The 27,727-nt window shown below is 42.7% G+C and overlaps 2 protein-coding genes and 1 long non-coding RNA gene across 4 annotated transcripts in view; 1 reads left to right on the forward strand and 2 right to left on the reverse strand.

The window, feature by feature from the left end:
• Positions 1–27,727, forward strand: part of LOC147333790 (uncharacterized) — a 165,691-nt gene that overhangs the window by 116,976 nt on the left and 20,988 nt on the right. The gene's annotated exons all lie outside the window — the stretch shown is intronic.
• On the reverse strand, positions 3,516–12,683 carry LOC147333794 (putative C-type lectin domain family 20 member A). 2 transcript variants are annotated; one of them, XM_086287293.1, is made up of 5 exons: positions 12,608–12,683; positions 4,348–4,731; positions 3,910–4,251; positions 3,736–3,824; positions 3,516–3,652 (listed from the first exon to the last, which is right to left on the reverse strand). In XM_086287293.1, exons 1-5 carry the CDS (start codon positions 12,681–12,683, stop codon positions 3,527–3,529), a joined length of 1,017 nt encoding a protein of 338 aa, XP_086143419.1. In that variant the 3' UTR covers positions 3,516–3,526. The 2 variants fall into 2 exon arrangements, with proteins under 2 accessions (XP_086143419.1, XP_086143420.1); XM_086287294.1 differs by lacking the exon at positions 12,608–12,683 and adding an exon at positions 5,105–5,151 and having other exon boundaries at positions 4,348–4,742.
• On the reverse strand, positions 21,118–27,515 carry LOC147333795 (C-type mannose receptor 2-like). The gene is made up of 5 exons (XM_086287295.1): positions 27,467–27,515; positions 22,022–22,405; positions 21,590–21,934; positions 21,416–21,504; positions 21,118–21,333 (listed from the first exon to the last, which is right to left on the reverse strand). Exons 1-5 carry the CDS (start codon positions 27,513–27,515, stop codon positions 21,208–21,210), a joined length of 993 nt encoding a protein of 330 aa, XP_086143421.1. The 3' UTR covers positions 21,118–21,207.

Consider the following 27,727-nt stretch of genomic DNA (forward strand, 5'->3'; position numbering starts at 1 on the left):
GAAAGAGACAAGCACAAAAGGCCAAAAGAAGAGGAATCTAATTGAATATTGAATATTGATCTATTGATTAGCATTCAAACATCTCAGTGAATATTCACTGAGATGTTTGAAGAGGAATCTAATGGTGGTTGAATGGTTTGAGTTGAATGGTGTTAAAGGAGAAAACGTATACAGAATTAACTGGAATAATATTAGAGATTTGGATAACAATCCTGTGAATGCTTAATCAGCATTCACACTACTAACCATCTTGAACTCATCAGCTCCGCTCACACCGACATCTTCAATGGAAACACGTCCAGTTTACTCACAAGGCCAATGAATGAAAATATACTGCGAGTGAAAGTTTGTGTGAAGTTGTGTATGTGTGTGTTAGTATCATGAGAACGACAGCTTTCTTCTTTTCTTCTCTAATGACAGAGCTGTGACAGCTGATGGTGACCATGATAAATATTTACCTTCATCAAACCATATTTTCCATAATCCAGACTGTATGTCTCCCTTCCTCTGCACAGTCTCTGGTAACACACCCAGTCTCCACCATGTACTGTCTCCAACCTTGACATCCCAGCTTTAAGTACCAGAGTTAAAGCCCTCAGAGCAGGGATTATCAGGAAGCTGCTTAATACCTCCACTCACACTAGTCAGATCTCCAGACAGGATGAGTGTTTGGGTCCAGAATGAGAGGAGTGTAGGAGACCGTGTCTTTGATGTTGTTCCAGATTTTGAAGGTGTCAGGAATAAAATAATTAGCTAAAGCTCTTTTTGCAATTTTTATATACACATTGCAATTGTGCTCATTAAACACTCTGTTTAACAAAGTTCAAAAGCATCAATACAGTGCTATAATTGGATTGAATTATTGAGACGAACACGCTGAGCTACAGAGATATTTGTCCCGGATGTAACAGTGTTTATATGGTATTATTCCACTTGCCAACAAATCTCAGTGTAATTGGGAAACAGCGGCTTCCTCTTGGTGTGGCCGATTAGGTGAGGCTGGCTGCAGTAATCGCTGCCAGTCTCCTGTAGCCATACCAGAGGTTAGTTGTGTTGTTCCACACATAACATAGTTAAGCATTATAGATACATAAAACTTGTTTGAGCAACTGACGGGCACAGATTGTAATAAGTGCTTAGTGGACACGTCCAACACCAGTTTTATATATTTTTCATTTGTTTAATATCGTGTAAAACTGTATGCTAAAGCAGAATGGGATATGTTGCCATATTGTGCTGTGTGAAATTGTGTGTCATGAGCCATTTGCACTGATCAAACACCGTTACATTTCCATTCAGGAAATGAATTAGCAACAATCAACCTGAGTCTCCTAGTCTTCTTAAAAACACAACACAATGCAGAGCAAAGGAGCCTGTTTGGGACGAACTGTTACAGCAGGGTGAAGCAGATGGTTACAAAAACTTGGAGAATAAGTAGAAAACAACAGACTGAGAATTGCTAGATAATATTAATGTAGCAAGGTTAGAAAAGAAAATCTCTTTCAAGGGGAAGGAGCAGATGCAGACGAGGTCAGACATGGATGAAGTGCAGAAGAAGATCCAGTCGGGAGATGGCAGGACCGGTTGCTTGTTTCCCAGAAAAGAGTCATAATAGTATTTGTTTTTGTTGTGGTATTATACTGTATTGCCCACTTACAGGGTCATCATGTTTGTGAAGCAGACCGCTGATTCACATTGAGGTCCAGCATGCTGGAACTTCTAATTTCAACTGCTGAAATGAATTAAATCTTTTAAAAGGTAGTCATTGTCCTGTACTTCCCAAGAGAAAGAAAAAACAAAGAACACTAACAGAGGTCAGGTTGCCCAGGTGTTTGGCCTGGTCTATCAGAGCTCCTGAGGGCAGCTGTGGATCATCCAGCAGGGGCCAGCCTTGTAGCTATCGGAATATGAATGTGAGTGAATGTTAGATAACCAGCATTTATATAGAAATAAAAGCTTAGAAAAAGTGCGTGTGTGAATGGGTGAATGAGGCAAGTTGTCCAGGTGTCTTCCCTGCTCACCCTGATACGAAGAAACCTGAGTAGTCTCACTTTTACTGCACATGTGATGTGACAATAAAAGTGATTTGATTTGATTTGATTTGGGTCAAATCGTATCAGTCACACCTACTATGGCAGCTCCCCTATTGATCATGGCACTTTGTTTTTTATCTGACTTGGTTTCAGAGGCTGGACAGCAGGCCATCAAAGATAGATATTACTTGGAAAGGCTAAAGCAACTTATTTGGATTAATATAGATTAATAGTCATATTCATATATATAATGTTTCATAAAAGTTAAAAAAGGAATGTTCATTATTTAGACTTTTTGTCTAGAAGATTGTATTAAAGCAACTTAGAGCAAAACAAAAGCAAAACTGATTTTAGAAAAGGATGATAGAATCACATCAATTCGACTTATTAATTTAATCCACTATTTAATCTCCACTCTTTGGAGGGAGAGAGATTGGTGGTGATATGGAAGAAAATGTTTTCCACCTCAGTGCTCTGTGGAAATAAGAGCACATCTTCTTAAACTTATACTTTTGCTTTTCCACAGGGAAAACCTTCAAAATATCCCCTCTGGATTGTGACAAATTAATGTTCAGATTTTTACCCTTACTGTTTCATAAATGGTTGAGAGAAAATGAGAATTTTTTTTTCACAAATGAAATTTTAATTGCAGCAATTTTTTTAAAGAATTGTAGCAGGACAAAAACAAAAGAAGAATGAAATGATAATAAAAATCGAATAATAATCAAATCACATCAATTACAATTGTCTAACTAATCTACTCTGATCTAATGCTGACTCTGTTCTTATCTTTAAGAGGTGAGAGGTTGGAGAGGAGACGGGCACATCAGCCCTGAAGATCTGTTATCTCAGTGTTCTAATGAAAATAATCCATTAAGAAAACAATAAATCCCTTCTGAAATAATGCATCACAGCCACTTTCATAAGCAGAGAAAAATCTAATTCAATTAAAGTGTCTGTCAAGATGACGTCCAGCCTGCATTAAAACTGCACACAGTTGAAAGTGAGCGTCCAAATTTAAATCGGGTAAGGTCTGATACTCTTATGGTTACATTTTTGTGGTTATCAAACAGTCTGAGCAAAAACAGGAAATAAACAGTACAACGTTTTGTTCAGGGGAGTTTTTTTTTTTTTTGCTTCGCATCTCCTCACTTTCATGTTTACCATTTCTTTAAGTCAGCAGAGGTTACTGTCACAATCAAACAGAAATATGGATCCTAATAAACTGCTTGCACAAAAAGCCAGAACAGTGTCTGTAGTGCTGAGACAGGTGAATTCAAGAAACTACAGCCTATAAAAACTTCTAGATGAACAACAAAATTAGTGCAGGGACCTCTAATTAAAAGATTTTCTGAAAAACTACAACCGCACCTGAACAAACAAGTTATTGGTGGCACTTCTGCAATCAATATACTCTGAAATAAAAGATTTAAATGATAAGACAACTCAGCACAGCATGTTATTAACTTCACACATGAAGTGGTTCAGTCCAGTCAGACTTCAGTTTTGCAGCCACCGTCCACATCCTGCTTCTTTGACTGGTCGTCACGGTAACTCTGGACTTTCCTCCAACGAATCCTGAAGTCTGTCAGTCCTTCTGACAGCATGAGGCCTGACAGCTGGACAAAATGTGCAGATGATGAAAAACATGAAGCATAGTTTGAACTTGTGTCAAGTTTGTGTTGGTGACTGAACTGCTGACCTGCTGTGAAACCTGCTGCTGGATCTCTGTGCTGTGCATGTCTGCCTCTGACTGAAGCTTCATTTTCACCACTGTTTGCTTTGTCACTGCTAAAAATGAACCACATATAACAACACAAACATTAGTGTTTTACATGATGACAGGATCTTACAGTGTTTGCATTCTGGACCTCACCTGTGAAACAGAAAACATAGTTACTGCTGCTGCAGTGGTCATCAGCCCATTTCCCTGACATTAAATTCAGTGCTCCACAGTACTGTGAGTTGTAGTTATTAGGTTGAGAAGACGCCCAGTTAGCTAATGTGGAGGTGGTGTTGTCAGACCAGAAGGCCCAGGGATCCCTGTAGAGACCAATCCACACATACTGAACCCCTGATCCATTCAAAGTGAGCGTGATGATGGATTTCTCCTCTTTGCTTCTTATACTGGTCAGGTCTGTGTGGTATGTCCTGCAGTACGACTGAGCCGCTGACCAGGTGTAATTCTCCATCACGAAGATGTAACTTGTACTACTGGCTGTGAATGTTTAATAGAGGAATTATATTTAAAATAGGTGAACTATGAATCTTGTAAAATTGCAGACATAACTAGGGTAACAATCTATTTTCCTACCATTGTAACACAGGAAAGGGTAAGAATCTCCACAGGGTTTATCGTTCATCTGTGTTTGTCCCTGAAGAGCCACACAGTATTGATTTGCATATCCACAGTTTGGTTGGCCGTTAGCCCAGATCAGAAATTCATGTGTACTGCCAACATAAAAAAGTTTTCCCTCCATGGACCACTTCCAGCTGTAACGATCATCATAGAGTCCTATCCAAGCAAAAGCATTGATCCTTGGTGACATTGAGAAAAGCAGTTGGTTGATGTCGCTGTTGTAGATGGTGACCAAGTCAGTGAAGTGTTCTCTGCAGTAACTCTGAGCTTCAGTCCAGGTCATCAGCTGGTTCACAAAGTGGTATTCTCTGGAGTGGGGAGGAAGAGTGGAAAGTCCTCCTGAGAAAAATATAAATATAAAAATATAAAGGGCCTTTCTCAATATGCATACTTGTGTGTAGTTGCGTTCTCGTGTACTCGTGATACGTCATCAGTCGGAGACAAAGTACTGTTCCAATTCAAAGTAGGCACCAAGCCGAGAACGCGAAAAAGTCCCGGATGTGTTCTCGCTCCGTCTGTTATATCAAGTATGCATCGGTGGTGGTAAATATCCCAGAATGCATTTCGTCCAAAACTCAAATGCGGCAATGGCGGACGAGCGGGGCTAAAAACTTTTAAATATTACTCTTTCTGGGTCACAAAATAAACTTTTAAGTTATTTTCAAGCGAGAATGCAGCTGTGTAAACTTCAAATATCTGCTCGATTTATCAAGATATCATATATTTTAATTGGTGAAATTGGATTTGTAGACAATTCATGGATGTTAAGTCCCCTGGCTAGTCTAGGGGGGAAGGGGGGGGGGGGGGGGGGGTGAAAGGACGAACATAAAGGTAAATAGTGAAGAAAGAGCCAAGATGGTAACTTTAAAAGGTTTATTTAAAGCTAGTTATGAACTTTTGGTACAGACTGAGAGTTAACTTCAGGGAGAGCCAAGGCCAACATAACAAACAAAACATCCCTGATGTAAAAATAAAGTAAACTTACCTAACTCCAAAGAAAACAAAATATACAACCTATAACCATAACCTACCTAACAACACATAAACAGGAGAAAACAGGGTGTCAAAACAAAAGGCATCTCTCCCCTAGAGGCAGTCTGAACATGAAAACAAAAATGCATATACAAGTCACAAAGGCATGCAAGCCTGTAAGGTATGCCAACCAAAATGGCCAGAGGGCACAGAAACACAGCTCCACAGGCCTTAAGTAAATGGTCTGTATTTGTATAGCGCTTTACTTGGTCCTAAGTACCCCAAAGCGCTTAACATTATACACAATCATCCACCCATTCACACACACATTCACACACTGGTGATAGCAAGCTACAGTGTAGCCACAGCCGCCCTGGGGCGCACTGACAGAGGCGAGGCTGCCGGACACTGGCGCCACCGGGCCCTCTGACCGCCACCAGTAAGCAACGGGTGAAGTGTCTTGCCCAAGGACACAACGACCGAGACTGTCGGAGCCGGGGCTTGAACCGGCAACCTTCCAATTACAAGACGAACACCCAACTCTTGAGCCACGATCGCCCCAGTGCTCCGCTGATTAACAATTAGCTGGACTCTGAGCAGCATCCAATCAGGACAGAGGAGGTGGAGCCTAGACAAAACAAAGAGTTAGTAGGGAGAAGAGACATCCTCCTGGGGGATGTAACAATGGAAAAAGGTCAATTTACAAAAGTAAAAATTACAACAATCTCAGTAGTCATACAGTAAGAAGCCAGGTTTTGGAAGAAGCAGCCTAAGCAGAGAAGCCCAGACCTCACTCTACCCAGCTACCTCTTTCAGTATATCTTGGAATACACCGAAGTACTCCCTGGCCAGTTGAGAGGCATAATCTCTCTGGCGTGTTCCAGGTCTTGCCAGGGGACTCCACCTTGTGGTATATGCCTTGAAGAGCTCCATCCAGGTCAAGGTAGGTGCTCTACCTTGACCTGCCTGGCAGCTCCATCTTCATCATCTCACCACATGTCTAAACCACCTCGGCATCACCTCTATAACTTTGTTTTCAAACTCTTTATTCCCATTTTAGTCTTGTCAATCCTGGTCACTCCTAATGAACATCCGAACACCTTCAGCGCTGCCTTTTGCCATTTTGTTAGTGCAGCTGTCTCTAAACCATACATCATCGCGGATCTCACTACTATCTTGTAAACCGATAGAAACACATCTACACATCTAAGAAGTCTAGGTTAGTGGAAGATGAGTGTTGTGTGTATAAAATAATACAATAATACAAATAAACAGCAATGGGGTACAGGTGTATCACTGAGGTGTATGGGAGCTATTCCTTCTCTGTCCCCTTCTGGCCACCTGTGCCTCAATTTTATTCTACAACCTAGACATCCACATTACTTACACTCTCAGAACACATAGGGCCATGGGGGTAGGCACGCTTTTGGGGGGCTAGAGGACGGTCTGTCAATTTTAAATGCATGTAGACATTGAGAGGTCTCAGGAGGGTCCATGCTGACATTTGCTGCTTTCTGGCAGAAAGCACCATGCCCCTCCCATGTTTTAAATGCACTTTAGAACAGCATGTAGCAACACCACATATGAGCAGGCAGAGAGAGGCATGGGGTCTTCACACCCCTGTTCTCTGGAGGAGGAGTTGGCGATCAGATCTGGGTCTGGGATGCTAGACCTCCCTGCTGCTGCAGGACCGGGGGCGGACTGCTTGTCTCCACCCCAGGGAAGAGGGCAACATCTCCTGAGTCTTGGGTCCCCTCTGGGGACAATAGTTCTGGACATGGGGTATAGAGTATATTTGGGGAGTGTGATTGTGTTTGTTAATTTCTGTTTGTCTCCACATTGGTCCACTCTGGTGCAGCTGGCAGCTGGCAGAGCCCGCAGGCACGTCGCTGTAGCCCCCTGTGGTTTCTGCACTCTGTGGCTGCTGGGTGACTCCTCATCTGGGGCTCTCCTCAGCTCTTTTCTCAGGAGGGTGGCGCGGCTGCCCCTCTAGTGGTCCTCTCTTGCTCTGAGAGGCCTCTATATGTCACATGGGTGCTCACAGACACACTATATCTTCCTTTGCTGCTGCTGCTTTATAGCATACTGTGTGCTGTTGGTCTTGCGTGCTGCTCAGTAACATTCAGTATTTATCATTTACTGTTACTTATACTTATCTAGACTGTTGCTGTGGAGTTTTGTGGTCTTTTCACACTAGACTTTTCCCCTCTGCTTTTCTTTCTTTTCCTGTCTTTCTTTCTACTTTCATTGTCCGGCCGAGTCTGAGTAACTTTCCACAGCGTCAGCTCTCCTATATCTATATATATCTGGCAGCGCACACAATGAGTCTTTGCCAGATTGTCTGCTAACCTCTGTTAGTTCACAGCCTCATGTTTCTGTGTATCTCTCAGTGTGCATTACTAACCTCTCTCTTCCTGTCTCCTAGTCGGCACCTGGACTCATCATCCAAACCCTGCCATAGCCACGCTTCCGGATTCTGGTCAGCTTAATCCTTTTCATGCAAACTGCCATTCACACCTGCCTGCCTCCCTGCGCACCCGTAAAGGACTCAGTACTCGCCCGGACCTCGCCTCACCTCCACCTCCAGCTTATCCCTGCCTGTGAACACGTAATCCATCTCAGCTTATAAAACTGGGAAACTCTCCCAACTCCTTGGACCGTTCTGATTATCCTCTCCTTCGTTTCAGTGCCCCTGGTCTGCCATAGTTTCCACCTGCCCCACCCACTCCAGCCCTCAGCAGTTTTTGTGACCCGACAGTTTCATGCCTAGCCTAAGCCCAGCACTTCATAGGCACCACGTTTGTGCACAAAATTAAATCTTGTTTGTCTTGATTATCTAAGTTAGGAATTCTTGTAAATAAAAATTTTGTTTTTGCAAATCACGTCAAGCCCCCGGTCTTTTGGTTCTGTGCATGAGTCCATTCCACTTCACGGGCCTCTGAGCCATGACATCTACCTTTCCTATCCCCCAGTCATGTCACGGCTGAGGAGGCGAGCCGTGTGGTGTGGAGGAAGGAGGACCCAAGATGCAAGCAGTGGATGAAAATGCTAGTGAAGTTTATTTACAAGGTGATTTACGAGCAGTGGGGCATGACAAAATAACTCAAGACACCTAAACTGGGAGAACTAAAATAACGGCCCTGGGAGGATATGAGGAGCAGAACGCAAAGGAACCAGCAACAGGCAGGAGAACACACAGGGCTTAAATACACACACTAGTAATCAGGGGATGAGAGACAGGAGGGCAAATCAGCTGGGAGGAATCAAGGCTGACGGGACAGGGGGAGCACAAAGCTGAACGCACTGACATAGGACACAGACCTACAAAATAAAACAGGAAGCACGTGCCAGACAGAGACACAGACTCGTAAACAGGCATAATGACGTCATGGACAGACAGAGGGACATACGGGCAGAGAAGACTAAGCACAGGCGACCTAAACCAAACATGAGGGCAAGATAACAAAACCTAAACCAGAAATAATCATCGTCATCATCATCAACAGATAGCTAAAGAATCTGAATATAATTATAATCAAAACAGTATCACCAGAGAATAAGAACTAATCCATAATGCAAAAATAAACCAGAACATAAGAAACTCAAAATGCTGGGTCGAACCGACCCAGGACCATGACAAGTCATGTCTGTCCTGTTTGTAATAACTTAAATTAAATTAAATTAAGGGAGGGTGCATGTGTCATAACCCCCCCCCCCCCCCCATGTGCATAACGAACACCCTGTTCGAACATAAGAGTGTCCATAAGTGCACGTGGCACCAGGACGCTCTAGGCCGTAGGTCGATGATCGATTTTGTAATCGTATCACCAGACCTGCGACCAAATGTTCTGGACACTCGGGTAAAGAGAGGGGCTGAGCTGTCAACTGATCACCACCTGGTGGTGAGTTGGATCAGGTGGCGGGGGAAGACGCTGGACAGACCTGGTGCACCTAAACGCGTAGTGAGGGTGTGCTGGGAACGTCTAGCAGAGGCCCCAGTCCGCGAGATCTTCAACGCACACCTCCGGCAGAGCTTCAACAGCATTCCGAGGGAGACTGGGGACATTGAGTCCGAATGGACCATGTTCAGCGTCTCCATTGCCGAAGCTGCTGCATTGAGCTGCGGCCGCAAGGTGGTTGGTGCCTGCCGTGGTAGTAACCCCGAACCAAATGGTGGACACCAGAGGTGAAGGGAGCCACCAGGCTGAAGAAGGAGTCCTATCTGGCTTGGTTAGCCTGTGGGACTCCGGAGGCAGCTGACAGGTATCGACAGGCCAAGCGGAATGCGGCTCGGGCAGTGGCTGAAGCAAAAACTCGGGTGTGGGAGGAGTTCGGAGAGGCCATGGAAAAAGACTTTCGGACTGCCTCGAAGAGATTCTGGCAAACCGTCAGGCGTCTCAGGAGGGGAAAGCGGTGCTCTACCTGCACTGTGTATAGTGCTGGTGGAGCGCTGTTGACGTCGACTGAGAAAATTGTCAGGCGGTGGAAGGAATACTTTGAGGACCTCCTTAATCCCACTGACATGTCTTCCGAGGAGGAAGCAGAGTCTGGGGATGAGGGGAATGACCCGCCAATTTCCGGGGGCGAGGTCACTGAGGCAGTTAAACAACTCCTTGGTGGCAGAGCCCCTGGTGTTGATGAGATCCGCCCCGAGTTCCTGAAGGCTCTGGACGTTGTAGGGCTGTCCTGGTTGACACGCCTCTGCAATGTTGCGTGGAGATCAGGGGCAGTACCTGTGGACTGGCAGACCGGGGTGGTGGTCCCCATCTTTAAGAAAGGGGACCGGAGGGTGTGTTCCAACTACAGGGGGATCACACTCCTCGGCCTCCCTGGGAAAGTCTATGCCAGGGTGCTGGAAAGGAGAGTTCCTTCTGTTAGTCGAACCTCGGATACAGGAGGAACAATGCGGTTTTCGTCCTGGTCGCGGAACACTGGACCAGCTCTTTATCCTCTCCAGGATACTTGAGGGTGCATGGGAGTTTGCCCAACCAGTCTACATGTGTTTTGTGGACTTGGAGAAGGCATTCGACCGTGTCCCTCGGGGTGTCCTGTGGGAGGTGTTGCGGGAATATGGGGTGTCTGGCCCATTGCTACGGGCCATTCGATCCCTATACAACCGTTGCAAGAGCTTGGTTCGCATTGCCGGCAATAAGTCGGACTCGTTCCCGGTGGGTGATGGGCTCCGCCAGGGCTGCCCTTTGTCTCCGGTTCTGTTCATAATTTTTATGGACAGGATTTCTAGGCGCAGCCAAGTGGCGGAGGGCTTTCGCTTTGGTGGCCTCAGAATCTCATCTCTGATTTTTGCAGATGATGTGGTTCTGTTGGCTTCATCGGGTGAGGGCCTCCAGCTCGCACTGGAATGGTTCGCAGCCGAGTGTGAAGCAGCGGGAATGAGGATCAGCACCTCCAAATCTGAGGCCATGGTTCTCAGCCGGAAAAGGGTGGAGTGCCCACTCCGGGTCGGGGATGAGTTCCTGCCCCAAGTGGAGGAGTTCAAGTATCTCGGGGTCTTGTTCGCGAGTGATGGGAGAAGGGAGCCGGAGATCGACAGACGGATTGGGGCTGCAGCTGCAGTAATGCGGACGCTGCACCGGTCCGTCGTGGTGAAGAGGGAGCTGAGTGTAAAAGCGAAGCTCTCAATTTACCGGTCGATCTACGTCCCTACCCTCACCTATGGCCACAAGCTGTGGGTAGTGACCGAAAGAACGAGATCGCGGATACAAGCGGAAGAAATTAGCTTCCTCCGAAGGGTGGCTGGCCTCTCCCTTAGAGATAGGGTGAGAAGTTCGGCCATCCGGGAGGGGCTCAGAGTAGAGCAGCTGCTGCTCCACATCGAAAGGAGCCAGCTGAGGTGGTTCAGGCATCTGACAAGGATGCCCCCTGGGCACCTCCTGGGTGAGGTGTTCCAGGCATGTCCCACCGGGAGGAGGACACGCTGGAGAGATTATATCTCTCGGCTGGCCTGGGAACGCCTTGGTATTCCCCCGGATAAGCTGGAGGAGGTGGCTGGGGAGAGGGAGGTCTGGGCCTCTTTGCTTAGGCTGCTGCCCCCGCGACCCGGCCCCGGACAAAGCGGATGAGGATGATAAATGAAATGAAATGAAATTAAATTAAATTAAATTAAATTAAATTAAATTAAATTAAATTAAATTAAATTAAATTAAATTAATAATAATAATAATAAAGATCAACAGGTGAAACGACATGGCAAAGCTGTAATGATCCACTTGGAAAAATACATCAGTTAGTCACCTTTCTTGGCTTTCAGACAATAATTCTGATGCTAAATTAATGAACAGGACAGGCAAAAAAACCCAACAACCCCAAAACAACAACAACAAAAACCCAAAACAGAACACTGTCAAGGCTCCCTCTTCCCTCTGATTCCACACCTTTTTGTCTCTGTCTCGCTCCCTTTGTGTTGGGTCTGTGTGGAGGGTTAATTATTCTATTACTACCTCTTCCCTGATGCTATCATATATTTTTCACATGTTTGTACTTGTTTGCTTGAAATATGGTATTTGGATTTTACTTCATATGTCCTTGTGTGTTGTGTGTGTTTTGCCCTTTTTCTGTCTTTTTAAATCTCAATTTAATTCTCAATGACACATTCACCCTAGACAAATAAAGAATAATAACTATCACCTACTTTTTGGCCCTGTGCAACATGGAATGACTTACCTGTTTACTGAACAGTGACAGAAAAACACATCCAGAACATGCACTCAGCAGACACTGACCCAGTACAGAAAGGTCATGAGCCAAGGTGCTTTAATCAAGCTTCACAAGCCGTATGTGTGCAAAACTGCACCTGGCACCCTGCTAGTCAGCAGTGTTAACCTGGACTACTAACAATACAGTTTTTAAATTTCATTAGTATATACAATTACATTTCCGCAAAGATTTCATGGGACTAGAATCATACTGGCTAGTGGAATCGTAGTGTTCTAATAGAACAGTAAAAAAAAAAAATTAACGATTTAATTAGATAAATACAATATTATAGAAATAGTACAAAAAGCCTTTAAATAAATCAGTCTTATTGCGATACAATGAGAAACTTACATTTCAAAATGAATGGAGCTATTGCACAATGAGGAGGTAAATGAGTTTCTGTCCTTGATGGGTTATCAAATTGTTTGACAAAAACAAAACAACATAAAGATGTAACCTGATGACCCAAATGTCTCTCAGTATATTTTTATGCTATAGCTCCAAAGATTAAGATACTAATATTACTGACCTGATAGCAGCAGGATGAGCAGCAAACTGGTTTCTTCCATTCTTGGATTAATAGAAAGATTAATGGTAGATAACATACCTGACAACCCGTATTTTCATTTGTTGAGTGAAACTGACTTTTAAAGAGGTCTTTGTTTGCACTTTTCATAAATTTTACTGTCAAATTTTACACCACATTCAGTCATTCACCCATTCACACACTGGCAATGGCAAGCTACATTGTAGCCACAGCTGCCCTGGGGCGCACTGACAGAGGCGAGACTGCCGGACACTGGCGCCACCGGGCCCTCTGACCATTTATGAGGGGAAAGAAAATGTACTGACAGAGACATCTCTTCATTCTTCATGTATTGGCTTCCCTTTATTGGCTCCCTTTAAAATCCTCCCCCTCATATACAAGGTCTTCAATAATGAGGTCTGGATTTAATCATGAATTATTATTAATCTCTGGCTTGATTTCACAGCATATCTTTTGTTCTGTCTTCCTCCTCTTATCCTAACTGGTCACATGTGGCTGCCCCTCCCTAAACCTTGTTCTTGGCTTCTTCTTGTTGGTTCCTTTTCACCATCGCCAGGGGTCATATGATTGGTCATATGATTGTCGAGACTCTTCTGTATTATTGTATGGTTTTTACCTCGCAAGATAAAACAGCCTGAGGCAACTTTTGTTGTGTGTTAGGCATCACTCTCTGGAAATTCATGACTTTCGCTTTTGCCACTCCCATACCGCTTTGACTGGTGAAGAAACTAGGCAATAGTCCCTGTGTTGTATGTACAGTCTCTGAAATCTGAGCCACTGAAACTTTTGACTCCTTCTTAAAGGTCACAGATATCTTGGTGGCCTCGATAATTTACCTCCTGCCCAGACCCTCAGTTTGTGAGCACAGTTAGCTACTCACTCTCACCAATAGGGATGAGAGGGATGACTTGCCCATCACTAGGGGAGAGGCCACGAAGGTAGTTAAACAACTCCTTTGTAGCCAGACGCCTGGAATACACGAGGTTTGTCTTAAGTTTCTAAAGGCTCAGGATGGTGTATGATTGTCCTGGCTGTCCTCTGCAATATTGCTTGGTGATCAGGGGCAGTACCTTTGGAAAGGCAGAAGGGGTGTTGATCCCCATCATTAAGAAGGGGGACCAGAAGGTGTGCTAAACATTATGTCCAGAGGAAAGCCGACTCATTCATTGTCAAGTTTATACCATTCAAATGTTTATGCATGTTTCTTTGAAAACTAAAATGCTATAAATGTTATGTCCCAAGACTTAAAGAAAAATAAGTACGGTTACTAAAAGGTGACTCTCCCTCACCAAAATGCATATCATTAGTAAAATCAAGTTATTAAAATAAGAAACAAATGCAGCTAAGATCATTCGAGGTTCTGGGAACAGGTAAAATAGCATTTCATAATGTTTATGATTAAAAGACGTTGACAAATAAACCAACACAAAAGTGGGGCCTCTCCCAGAACTGATTAAAGTTGGATTTTTGTTCATGTGACCATACCTATGTTTCTTAAAAAAATAAAATTCTGTGAATAATATTTCTCAGGGCTTAAAGAAACATAGGTAAGGTTACCAGAAGGTGACTCACTTCACCAACATGCATATGATTAGGAAAATCAAGTTATTAAAATAGAAAATAAATGTAAATAGGCTTCTATAGGGTTCCAGGACCAGACAACATACAATGCCTATAAAAAGTATTCACCCCCTTGAATGTTTAATGTTTATTGCTTTATTAAATGAAATCATGGTCGTTATAAATTAGATTTTTTTAAATAGACATATTAACAAAAAAAGCTTATTTCATGTCAAAGTAAAAGCAGAGATTTAGAAGATAATATGTATAAATTAAAAATGTTTAATGTAAAATAAGCAGCTGGAAAAATATTCACTCCATTCAGGCTGCAATCACAGCACTTTGTCATGATGCATCTGTGGCGGCCCTGGGGCGCGGTGCCTGCCTGTCTGTGGTCACCTGATCTTCATGCCCACTCTCATCATGGCTGAATACACCAACCATATTTAAAGCATGGTTGGAATGGTGTTCCTTGCTGGAGCAATGTACATATTAGTGTTAGTGCTGCATGGCCTAGTCTCTTGTTGACCTCCCTGTGTTCCTGGGCGTATTTTCTTACGTCTGTCTCCGTCTCCCTTGTACAGACTTGCTTGGCCCTAAACCTGTCTTCCCTGGACCCTTCACTGTTGAGCGTGAGTGAGAGAGAGAGCACGGTGTGTGTGGCCTTGGTGATCTTGACTGTACATAGTGGATTGTAAGCAAGAGTTCCCTTTTTCCCTGCCCTGGACCAACCCTTGGAATCCCTGGACCCCTCTTCTCTCTGCCCCACTGTATATATGTACATATCACTGGTGTTGTAATTAAACCAACTTGATTTGACTGCACAGTTCAGAGTGCTTTTTTTTTTTAGTCCCACACCAGCCAACGTGGCACACTGTGCAGATATGTGTTAATGAGGTAGTGATTGGTGTTTGGACCCCTGGGTTGGTTTTGGTTTGCCCTGAGTTCCTAAAGGCTTGGGATGTTGCAGGGTTGTACTGGTTGACACGTCTCTGGAACACTGTGGTCATCGGAGACCATAACTTTGGATAGGCAGACTGTGGTGTTGAGGGACTGGAGTGTGTCCTTCAGTTACATGGGGATCACACCCCACAGGATCCCCAGGAGGGTCTATGTCAGTGTGGTGGAAAGGAGAGTTTGTACCTTGTTAGTCGAAGTGTGATTCAGAGGGAAAAGTGTGGATTTCATCCTTGTTGTGGAACAGTGGTCAGCTTTTTATCCAGTATGGATCAATTTATACTACTTTTTCCCACCTGTTTTGTTGGGAAAACTTCCATAATTACACAACATATCTGTTATTTCATTATCAAAACCAACGACAAACTGCTCCTCCCATTCAACACATGTCAGTCCATATCCCAGCAAACTAAATCATCTCCATTTACACATCAAATAGAAACATGAATCACTTGTAATGATTAGAAACTTGATAGAATTTCAAAGCTAGTTTGGGGAGTCATTCAGTGAGAAACAGTGAAATGATTTTCCATGTGAAAAGGTGGACAGCAGAAACAGAAAGAAACAGTGAGAACTAAAAGAGAAACAAAGAGCTTTGGAACAACAAGGCAGCAGGAGGACAGCTGCAGTTTAACAGCTTCAACTCACTGACAGGTATCTGTACTTCTACATAAGTACACAATGTCTGTATTACTGAGGCTAACACACAACATTTGTAAAAGTACAACAACTGTGTGTAGTGCAACTATGTACAACTAATATAGTCAACATATACAGATGTCAGTGAATACTTCATTGTCCAATAACATCTTATCAAATGTGCATTTATTAATACTAACACATGTATTACAACTGCTTTGGAAAAAAAGAAACTTGACACCAAAGGAGCAGCTGCAAATAATGAGTCTCACACACAAAAGAAAACTGCGACGCATCTGACATTTCCTCCTGCCTGGCAGCTCCATCTTCATCGTCCTCTGTCAAGCATCTCTACTCCCCCTCTTGTGCACATGTCCAAACCATCTCTATCAGGATCCTGGGTCTCCTGACCCAGCGTTTTTAGTTCCTTGTGATTTTTGTATTTTGTACTCATGTGATTTATTCTATAGTTTCTTGTTTTGATCCCTTGCCCTTCCCTTGTTTCTCTGTGCCCCCTCTGTTCTGTGTAAGTCTGTGTTTCTTGGTCTGTGTCTTTGCATGTTTTGAGTTTCTTGTGTTTTCTGTCACTCTGGATTGTGGATTATGTTCTCATGGTTGGTCTTTTGTTGCTCCCTCGAGTCTAGTTTCTTGTGTTCCATGCTGAGTATTTCCCTCTGTGTATTTTGGTTCTTAGAGTCCTCTGCTTTATGGTTTTTGTCTCTGTGTTTCTTAGTTGCTGTCTCCACCGTGTCAAGTTCACGTCTCTGCGTTATACTGTTTTATTTTGAAGGTCTGTGTCTTATGTGAATGTGTTCTGCTTTGCTTCCTTGTCTCGTCAGTTCTGATTTCTCCCAGCTGTACCCTCCTTCTGCATCTCATTCCCCTCGTTACTTCCCAGTGTATTTAAAACCTGTGTTTCTCTGAGTCAGTGTCGTGTTGTCCCTCATGCTGTGTGGAGTGCCCTGTGAGTTTAGTTGGCTTTCGTATGCTTTTTCCCTGCCAGTTAGTGATGGCCAAATGAAGCTTTCTGAAGCACTGAAGCTTGTATTGAAAAACGGTTCATTACTCGCTTTTCAACACACTCCTCTCTGGTGACATCTTGTGGCCAAGAATATGGCGAGCAGCTTGAATCCACAAAATGAAACCAACTGCTTCATAATGATTGCAGAGTGGAATTCTGTCTGATATTGGGCCGCTGTTGTGTTGCTTTGAACGTGTATTTTTTGGTGTTAAACAATGTGGTTTATTTGTTTAATAAATAATTTTGACCAGTAAAATTTCCTTGTTTAAACATGCACCATGGTGTGGTCTTTCTTTGCTTGTGACTTCTTGACTTCTTGATGTTGGTAAATACATTAATTGAAAAATACCACGTTACATATAACATACTGTGAGGTCCCGCCTCCATGTACTTGTGCAATTAATCGCTAGACGGGTGTATTTATAAATAATATTATATTAGGGAAATTTTCCTATACACATTTTGACCTGGGGGTAGAATTGATTGTGAAATGGAAAGGGAAAATGCTTATGAACTTGCAATTTAAAAACATGATGCATTTAAGGTAACCCTTTTTCATTTTTATTTAAGAAGAGAATTTGTTCCTCTGTGCGATGGCCGAACCTGTTCCTTTTCGTGGAGATAATTTCTCCTGCCTTATGGAAAATCCCTTCACATGGCACAGAAGAGGCTGGAGCGCACAGAAACTGGTAGAGATGCAGTTTCACAGTCTACCTGGGCCCCACCAACTATCAGCTAAAGAGAATAAATACATTAAATTGCTGCACATTTTGTAGACTAACATTTTAAGATTATTTAAAAAATATAATATATCTTTTTATAACATTAAATGTTATGAGTCAAACAGAAGTCTTTCTAAAGTTCCATCCATCCATCCATCTTCATCCGCTTTATCCGAGGCCGGGTCGCGGGGGCAGCAGCCTAAGCAAAGAGGCCCAGACCTCCCTCTCCCCAGCCACCTCCTCCAGCTTATCGGGGGGAACACCAAGGCGTTCCCAGGCCAGCCAAGAGATATAATCTCTCCAGCGTGTCCTGGGTCTGCCCCGGGGCCTCCTCCCGGTGGGACATGCCTGGAACACCTCACCCAGGAGGCGCCCAGGAGGCATCCTTGTCAGATGCCTGAACCACCTCAGCTGGCTCCTTTCAATGTGGACCAGCAGCTGCTCTACTCTGAGCCCCTCCCGGATGGCCGAACTTCTCACCCTATCTCTAAGGGAGAGGCCAGCCACCCTTCGGAGGAAGCTAATTTCTGCCGCTTGTATCCGCGATCTCGTTCTTTCGGTCACTACCCACAGCTCGTGGCCATAGGTGAGGGCAGGGACATAGATCGACCGGTAAATTGAGAGCTTCGCTTTTACACTCAGCTCCCTCTTCACCACGACTGACCGGTGCAGCGTCCGCATTACTGCAGCTGCAGCCCCAATCCGTCTGTCGATCTCCGGCTCCCTTCTCCCATCACTCGCGAACAAGACCCCGAGATACTTGAACTCCTCTACTTGGGGCAGGAACTCATCCCCGACCCGGAGTGGGCACTCCACCCTTTTCCGGCTGAGAACCATGGCCTCAGATTTGGAGGTGCTGATCCTCATTCCCGCTGCTTCACACTCGGCTGCGAACCGTTCCAGTGCGAGCTGGAGGCCCTCACCCGATGAAGCCAACAGAACCACATCATCCGCAAAAATCAGAGATGAGATTCTAAGGCCACCAAAGTGAAAGCCCTCCTCCACTTGGCTGCGCCTAGAAATCCTGTCCATAAAAATTATGAACAGAACCGGAGACAAAGGGCAGCCCTGGCGGAGCCCATCACCCACCGGGAACGAGTTCGACTTATTGCCGGCAATGCGAACCAAGCTCTTACAACGGTTGTATAGGGATTGAATGGCCCGTAACAATGGGCCAGACACCCCATACTCCCGCAACACCTCCCACAGGACACCCCAAGGAACATGGTTGAATGCCTTCTCCAAGTCCACAAAACACATGTAGACTGGTTGGGCAAACTCCCATGCACCCTCAAGTATCCTCGAGAGGATAAAGAGCTGGTCCAGTGTTCCGCGACAAGGACGAAAACCGCATTGTTCCTCCTGTATCCGAGGTTCGACTAGCGGACGAACTCTCCTTTCCAGCACCCTGGCATAGACTTTCCCAGGGAGGCTGAGGAGTGTGATCCCCCTGTAGTTGGAACACACCCTCCGGTCCCCCTTCTAAAGTTATTTAATGATATTTATATTATGAAAAGCAGGTTTGTGACATTTTAAGTTTTTCCCGTTTTCAGATAAAATAAACATGCACAAAACAAAAGCAAACAGCCAGAACACAAAATGCGATTTGATGCGCTTTCGCCTGCAGTGTGAACGTAGCCTTAGACTCAACCAACAGAGGATCATGTACGTGTAGCAGTTTCTGACAGCCAATGAAATTACAACATAATACGACATGACAAAGAAGATACATTTTAGGGTTCAACGTAATCAAAAATCACAAGTTCTAATTTAGTCTGATTGAACTGTTGCCTTTTCTTCGACAGTTTAAAGTGCATTCTTAGTTTTCGTCAGCTGAGGTTAAAGCTCCACAACGTCTGAACTTCTTTTATATATAGAGAACCTGGAGCTGAGGGTTAAAATGAGGAAGTGTAGCTGGCAGTACACTGTGCAAATGATGCATTTGGCTTAAGCTTCTTAGAAGTATTCTTGGTTTATTCCAAGTGTTTCTCTTTTCCCTCATGCTTTATTGGTCTTCTCTTTGCTCACCTTTTTGGACTTTGTTGTTAATGACTTTCCCCAGCCTGAAATAAATAGCTCGCTTTTTTTTTTTAAACTGAATTCTGCCTTACATTTAGTCCCTCTCATTCCATACAATATCCTGCTAGCACTTATTTACTCATTACTTTTCAGTCACGCTTCCCTGGCAATATACTAACAAAAATATGACAAGCAGCAGAAATACTTTTATTATGTGAGGGTGTGTTTTTAGTCTTACTCACACCATGAATGTTAAATAGATAGATCCTCTTCCTTCTGACATCAGCACCAACAGCTGCAGCAACAGTTCCACCGCTGGCTGAGTGTGTAAACTATACAAATGAAGCACACAGCTGGACCGTGTATTACGACTCATGCCCTTCAAGGAAGAGGTATAAAGGACAAAAACCTGAAGTATCAGCACCAGAATGTACCTGGAAGTAAATGCCATTTTTTTCTTCAGTTGTATGAGACATGGAGTATTTTGGATTGATAGTACTGCTGTGTTTGTGGCATAATATTGCTGTAGATGTTTATATGCTTTATACATTTTGAGGTAAGTTGATTTAGAGCATTACATGATTTTAAAAAGATGTGTTTGTATCATCTCTATCTACTCGTTCCTGTTTGTTGGAGAGGTTGTGGACAGATCAGGAATTTCTCACATATATTTTGTCTTTAAATGAACCGTCCCTCAAACACCTCACAGCTGGACATGTGAACAGCTGCATGTGAGTAAGTTAGTATTGTGCATTTTCACTCTCAAAGTGCAACAATAAAAGCTTTTCTGTCATGTTAACTACAGTATAAGATGAAAACATTTACTTTGAAGACAAAACAACAAAACAAAACAGAAAACAGTAGATACTCTAATTTTATTGATTATCTTTGAGGTACAGTAATACATTTTTATATAATGTTTACAGATTATTTTCCTACAGCCTAATCCCAAATCTGCTTACCTACATGCCTATTATTATTATTTTTTTCTTGTGCTGGAATTGGTGTCTCGGTTAACCTGTGGTTAAAATCATAGTATGATAAACTGTAGGTACTTCTTGGGAACATTGGGATTGGACATTTTACTATCATTGATTATAATTATAGAATATTCACATCACTAATGAATGACTTACTTCCAAATAGTCAGGTTTCGTATCATGTGTGGTGATCAACCTTCCTGTTTCCACTACACATAGGAAAAAGTAAAAGGCTAAAACTAATATCATAACAATAACTATGACCATGCTAGATTTGGCTCCCAGCCACTAAAGTTAAATTGAAGTTAAACTTAGAGATACGAGGACATCCAGCATGCATTACAGCCGGTATCCTGATCAAATTTGAAATCAGGTAAAGTTTGAGGCTCTCATGGTCCCATTTATGGCTGATATTTTTATAGTTATCAAACAGTGAAAGCAGAAGCAGAAAGACAGTGTCAAAGTGGTCAAAAAGAGATACTGCAAAACAAAACAAGAGACTAGAGCCTATCAGGAAAACTAGTGAGTGGACCTCTGATTCAAGAATTTCTACCAAACTACAACTGCAGCTGAACAAATGAGCTGTTGGTGGAACTTTACACTCTGAAATATTGAAAGATTTAAAGGATGAGACAGCTCAGCACAGCATGTTATTAACTTCACACATGAAGTGGTTCAGTCCAGTCAGACTTCAGTTTTGCAGCCACCGTCCACATCCTGCTTCTTTGACTGGTCGTCACGGTAACTCTGGACTTTCCTCCAACGAATCCTGAAGTCTGTCAGTCCTTCTGACAGCATGAGGCCTGACAGCTGGACAAAATGTGCAGATGATGAAAAACATGAAGCATAGTTTGAACTTGTGTCAAGTTTGTGTTGGTGACGAACTGCTGACCTGCTGTGAAACCTGCTGCTGGATCTCTGTGCTGTGCATGTCTGCCTCTGACTGAAGCTTCATTTTCACCACTGTTTGCTTTGTCACTGCTAAAAATGAACCACATATAACAACACAAACATTAGTGTTTTACATGATGACAGGATCTTACAGTGTTTGCATTCTGGACCTCACCTTTGAAACAGAAAACATAGGCTGTGTCGAAACAGGCGGAATCAGACCATGTCCCTTTGATAAAACTTATTATTGCACAGTACTGAATTGAATTGTAGTTATTAGGCTCAGAAGGCTTCCAGTTAGTGAATGTGGAGGTTGTGTTGTCAGACCAGAAGGCCCAGGGATCCCTGTAGAGGCCAATCCACACATACTGAACCCCTGATCCATTCAAAGTGAGCGTGATGTTGGATTTCTCCTCTTTGCTTCTTATACTGGTCAGGTCTGTGTGGTATGTCCTGCAGTACGACTGAGCCTCTGACCAGGTTTGGTTCTCCATCACTAAGATGTAACTTGTATTTTTGGCTGTGAACAAATAAAAAGGATGAATTTTCAAACACTGAATCTCATAAAATTGTAGCATAAGTAGGGCAACAAATGTTTTTTTCCTACCATTGTAACACAGGAAAGGGTAAGAAGCTCCACAGGGTCTATCATCCATCTGTGTTTGTCCCTGAAGAGCCACACAGTATTCATTTGCATTTACACAGTCTGGTTGGCCGTTAGCCCAGATCAGAAATTCATGTGTACTGCCAACATAGAAAAGTTTTCCCTCCATGGACCACTTCCAGCTGTAACGATCATCATAGAGCCCTATCCAAGCCCAAGCATTGATCCTTGGTGCCATTGAGAAAAGCAGTTGGTTGATGTTGCTGTTGTAGATGGTGACCAAGTCAGTGAAGTGTTCTCTGCAGTAACTCTGAGCTTCAGTCCAGGTCATCAGCTGGTTCACAAAGTGGTATTCTCTGGAGTGGGGAGGAAGAGTGGAAAGTCCTCCTGAGAAAAATATAAATATAAAAATATAAAGGGCCTTTCTCAATATGCATACTTGTGTGTAGTTGCGTTCTCGTGTACTCGTGATACGTCATCAGTCGGAGACAAAGTACTGTTCCAATTCAAAGTAGGCACCAAGCCGAGAACGCGAAAAAGTCCCGGATGTGTTCTCGCTCCGTCTGTTATATCAAGTATGCATCGGTGGTGGTAAATATCCCAGAATGCATTTCGTCCAAAACTCAAATGCGGCAATGGCGGACGAGCGGGGCTAAAAACTTTTAAATATTACTCTTTCTGGGTCACAAAATAAACTTTTAAGTTATTTTCAAGCGAGAATGCAGCTGTGTAAACTTCAAATATCTGCTCGATTTATCAAGATATCATATATTTCCAAACATGCTCCGACGTTTTCGGAGACGTCTGTGACCCGCCAGCTCCATAGCAGACAGCGAGGTCGAGGGTTATTAGAGCCGGCAAGAACAGCGAACTCCCTCACGTTGTTTTCAACCCCGCCCCACCCCCACCCCGCGGTCTTTTCGCTACCCAGCATAAACAAACCCTAAACCCCAGTAGCTGTCTATTGTATTGAATGTCCACTAAAATAAAAATAAAAGTGCTCTAACATCTCACCTGCTTGTTTTTATTAAGGTATGTACATGTACACTATTTTTATTAAGAGAGATTTCACTACTGAGGTTAAACATGATATATAAGTCACTTAGATCACTTCTAAATGTTAATGTTTGGTTTATTTCAGTGTTTTATTTGTTCCTGAGTAAACCGATTTGGCTGTGATTAAAGTTAAGCTTCATAACATATTACTCACAGTTAAATTAAGAGTGGACGGCAGTAAAAATTCCGGACCTGTGACATCATCAAGTATGCTGGTGTTCTCGGCGAGTATGTACTTGCGTACTTGACAATTGAGAAAGGGCCAAAGTTTTTATTGGTGAAACTGGACTGTCAGACGAATCACTAAAAAGGTTTTAAAAATTAAACCAATTTAAACTAATTTAAACATCGGAGCACTTTTGCAAATATGTGATATTTGAAGTTTGTAGAATGTAGAATGATGTAGAAATAGAATTTCCAGGTGTTTTACTTTTACTTTTACATATTTACAGATACAGATTTCTGTTTGTTTTCTTTTTTTCTTTTTTTTTACATTTGTGTTATTTGTGTTTGTGTCATTTGTGTTTTAACACATTTTGGAAAGTCTGTATTTCACATCACTGTGTGTTGTCAAACACAAACATATTTAATCTAAATGAATGGAACAAAAACAGAAAAGAATGTCCAGCTAGAGATTCCACCACCTGGACTTTTAACCATGCAATGAGATGAAAGAGGCAAAAACATACAGTTTTTTTGTTTAAACACATGTTGCATATGTTTAAGACAACAGAAAATAGAACTATAGTTTTTATGCTATTTATTTTTCTCTTCTCTGTTGTTAAACTGCAACAACTACATGTAATGCAACAATGTACAACTAGTTTTCAACCCTCTGAAGCCAGGGCAAGTGATGGTTCCTGTTGGTACCTTCGGGTGGCACTGTCACTTGGTGTTCACTCTCGCTGTGGTAGAGTATCACTTGCTGTTCCCGTTCCAACCCACAAGGTCCAAATTCGTAGGCTGCATCCTCCTGAGGACCCGGTCTTTGCGGTCTACGTGGGCCGGGTCCTCAGAAGGTTGGGTAAGCCGGAAGTAAACAACTGTGAAACTGGACGGTCTAGCTTTCACCGCCGTCTCGGTGGAGTTTAATAAACTCAGCCATCTGCTCGTATATCAAATATAAAACGACACTGGTGTAAATTCTCAACCATCTCACGCTTCTAAATCAGTTTTTTGTTTGACGTTTATTCAGTGGTGTGAAAACCAAGGAGGAACCCACCCGAGGGATTGATAAAATGTTATGGTCCTGGGTCGGTGACCCAGAGTTTTTGGTTTTTGTACTTTTACTTTTGATTTCATCATGGTTTGTGACTGTTTGTGTTTTGGGTTTCTGTGATAGTGTTTCTAGCTCTCAAGTTTCGTGGTACTTCCTGAGTCCTGATTCGTAGGTTTTGTTAATTCTGTGCTCCCTCTGTTCTGTGTCATCCCTACCTTTGTATCCCCTCTAGTGTAGTCAAGTCTCCACATAAAGCCCGCATCTCTAAGTCTGTGTCTTTGCGTGTGTTTTGAGTTTCCTGTTTTATTGTGAAGGTCTGTCTGTGTCTTATGCCAGTGTGTTCAGTTTGCGTTTCCCCTGTCTCCTCTTGTCGATCACAATCAGCTGTGCCTCCCTCCTGTGTGTAGTTTCCGCGTTCCCTTCTGTGTATTTATAGGCTGTATCCCAATTCAGGGTCTGCAGCCAGTTTTTTCAAAAAGGTCTCAAAGACTTTAGAGTCAGACCTGTTACAGATCGTCAACTTTTCTTTATTATCAGGTGTGTTTCCAGAATCACTAAAAACTGCTGTAATAAAACCTATACTGAAAAAGGACAATCTTGACAAGACACAAATGAACAACTACAGGCCGATCTCAAATCTCCCATTTTTAAGTAAGAGCATTGAAAAAGCAGTTTCTCAACAGCTCAGTTACTTCTTAAAACAGAATAACTGCTATGATGCCTTCCAGTCAGGTTTTAGACAGAACCACAGCACTGAAACCGCTCTGACCAAAGTGTTTAATGAGAAATATGTCTGAATACAGACAGTGGAAAAATGTCAGTCTTAGTTTTACTGGATCTCAGTGCAGCATTTGATACAGTTGACCACAACATATTACTCAAATGACTGGAGAACTGGACAGGTCTTTCAGGAACTGTACTAAACTGGTTCAAAACATACTTAGAAAACAGGAAATACTTTGTATCAATAGGTAACTTCACATCTGAGCAGACATGTATCACATGTGGAGTTCCCCAAGGTTCCATCTTGGGACCCCTTCTGTTTAACATTTACATGCTCCCACTGGCACAGATTATAAAGAACAACAAAATAAACTATCATAGCTATGCAGATGACACACAAATATATATCACAATGTCACCAGGAGACCGAGGCCCTGTACAGGCTCTTGGTAAATGCATTGAGGAAATTAATGACTGGTTGTGCCACAATTTTCTAAAACAAAACAAAAACAAGCTAAACAAAAACAAAACTAAAGGAATAGTCTTTGGTGCCAAAGAAAAACAATTACAGGTCACCAGAGAACTTCAATCTATACATCTAAAAACCACAAACCAGGCGAGAAATTTGGGTGTAGTGATGGATGCAGACCTAAACTTAGAAAAACACATTAAGACAATAACAAAGTCAGCTTACTATCACCTCAAGAATATTTCAAGGATAAAAGATCTGATGTCTCAACAGGACCTGGAAAAACTAGTCCATGCATTCATCTTTAGTAGGCTTGATTACTGTAACAGCATCTTTGCAGGTCTACCTAAATAAATCAGTCAGACAACTACAGCTCATTCAGAACTCTGCTGCTCGAGTCCTCACTAAGACCAAAAAAGTGGACCACATCAGTCCAGCTCTGAGGTCTTTACACTGGCTGCCTGTCTGTCAGAGGATAGACTTTAAAGTTCTGATGCTGGTCTATAAAGCTCTGAATGGTTTAGGACCAAAATACATCAGTGACCTCCTGACCCAGTATGAACCTTCCAGATCCCTCAGGTCATCTGGATCCGGTCTTTTATCAGTTCCCAGAGTCAGAACCAGACACGGAGAAGCTGCATTCAGGATGTCCAAAAAACTTGCTGAAAAGCCTTCAGCTTATCCAAAATGCTGCAGCAAGAGTCCTGACAGGGACTAGAAAGAGAGAGCATATTTCTCCTGTTTTGGGTTCCCTTCATTGGCTTCCTGTTAAGTCCAGAATTGAATTCAAAATCCTGCTCCTCACATACAAGGTCTTAAATAATCAGGCCCCATCTTATCTTAATGACCTTGTAGTACCATATCACCCTATTAGAGCACTTCGCTCTCGCTCTGCAGTCCTACTTGTTGTTCCTAGAGTATTTAAAAGTAGAATGGGAGGGAGAGCCTTCAGTTTTCAGGCCCCTCTTCTGTGGAACCAGCTTCCAGTTTGGATTCGGGAGACAGACACTATCTCTACTTTCAAGATTAGGCTTAAAACTTTCCTTTTTGCTAAAGCATATAGTTAGGGCTGGACCAGGTGACCCTGAATCCTCCCTTAGTTATGCTGCAATAGACGTAGGCTGCCAGGGGATTCCCATGATGCATTGAGTTTTTCCTTTCCAGTCACCTTTCTCACTCACTATGTATTAACAGACCTCTCTGCATTGAATCATATCTGTTATTAATCTCTGTCTCTCTTCCACAGCATGTCTTTATCCTGTTTTCCTTCTCTCACCCCAACCGGTCGCAGCAGATGGCCCCGCCCCTCCCTGAGCCTGGTTCTGCCGGAGGTTTCTTCCTGTTAAAAGGGAGTTTTTCCTTCCCACTGTCGCCAAAGTGCTTGCTCATAGGGGGTCATATGATTTTTGGGTTTTTCTCTGTATCTATGAAGCACCTTGAGGTGACTTTTGTTGTGATTTGGCGCTATATAAATAAAATTGAATTGAATATTGGGTTATTTAGACCAAAATAATAAATTTTGCTCAACAATGGCCTAATATCCACTTACGAGGACATCATACTGCTACTGTTCTATCGATCTTTTAAACGAATATCCTGATATGTGGCTCTCATTTTTCTTAGAAACAAAAATCAGGTAAAAAAAAAAAAGATTTGGTAATTCTTTGTTTTTGCATTCATCAGGCCCCAATATGCCCAGATATCAAAGAGAAATTAAAAATGCATGCCGTGGAAGAGTTCAGGTCTTAGGAGGGATTTTTTGTCATAAATTCCTTTTAGAATGTTTATATAATGTTTCAAAAAAGTGAATGCAGGTATTTTGGTAAAAGGAGAAAAAGGTTTTGTCTTTGTACTTGTGGCGGATGTTTTAATAAATTACATTTTAAAACCCTTACATGTAATGAAATTACCCAAATGGTTTCAGTCTGTCACTGTGTGTTCATATGCTATAATTTGAATGCTTAAGATAATTATTACTGACCTGAGAGCAGTAGGATGAGCAGTAAACAGGTTTCTTCCATTCTTTGCATCTATATAATAGATACAGTCATTACGATTACTGTGCCATATTTATTTATGATATAAGATTTTTATCATTTAAAATTTCTTATCTCCATTCTAATAGCTGCTTGGTATGTGTTTAATATGTATATTTGCAAAATAATCATATGCAATAGTTTTTCAATGTTTACATGTATCTATCATGTCTTAAAAATTTTTAAATAATCATTTATAAGTTTTA

Source organism: Aulonocara sp. 'chitande type north' Nkhata Bay, linkage group LG3 (genome assembly GCF_057382095.1).
Source record: "Aulonocara sp. 'chitande type north' Nkhata Bay isolate Kocher_YH1m ecotype deep benthic linkage group LG3, A_spYH_male_GT1.1, whole genome shotgun sequence".
In the NCBI taxonomy this organism is placed as follows: Eukaryota; Metazoa; Chordata; class Actinopteri; order Cichliformes; family Cichlidae; genus Aulonocara; species Aulonocara sp. 'chitande type north' Nkhata Bay.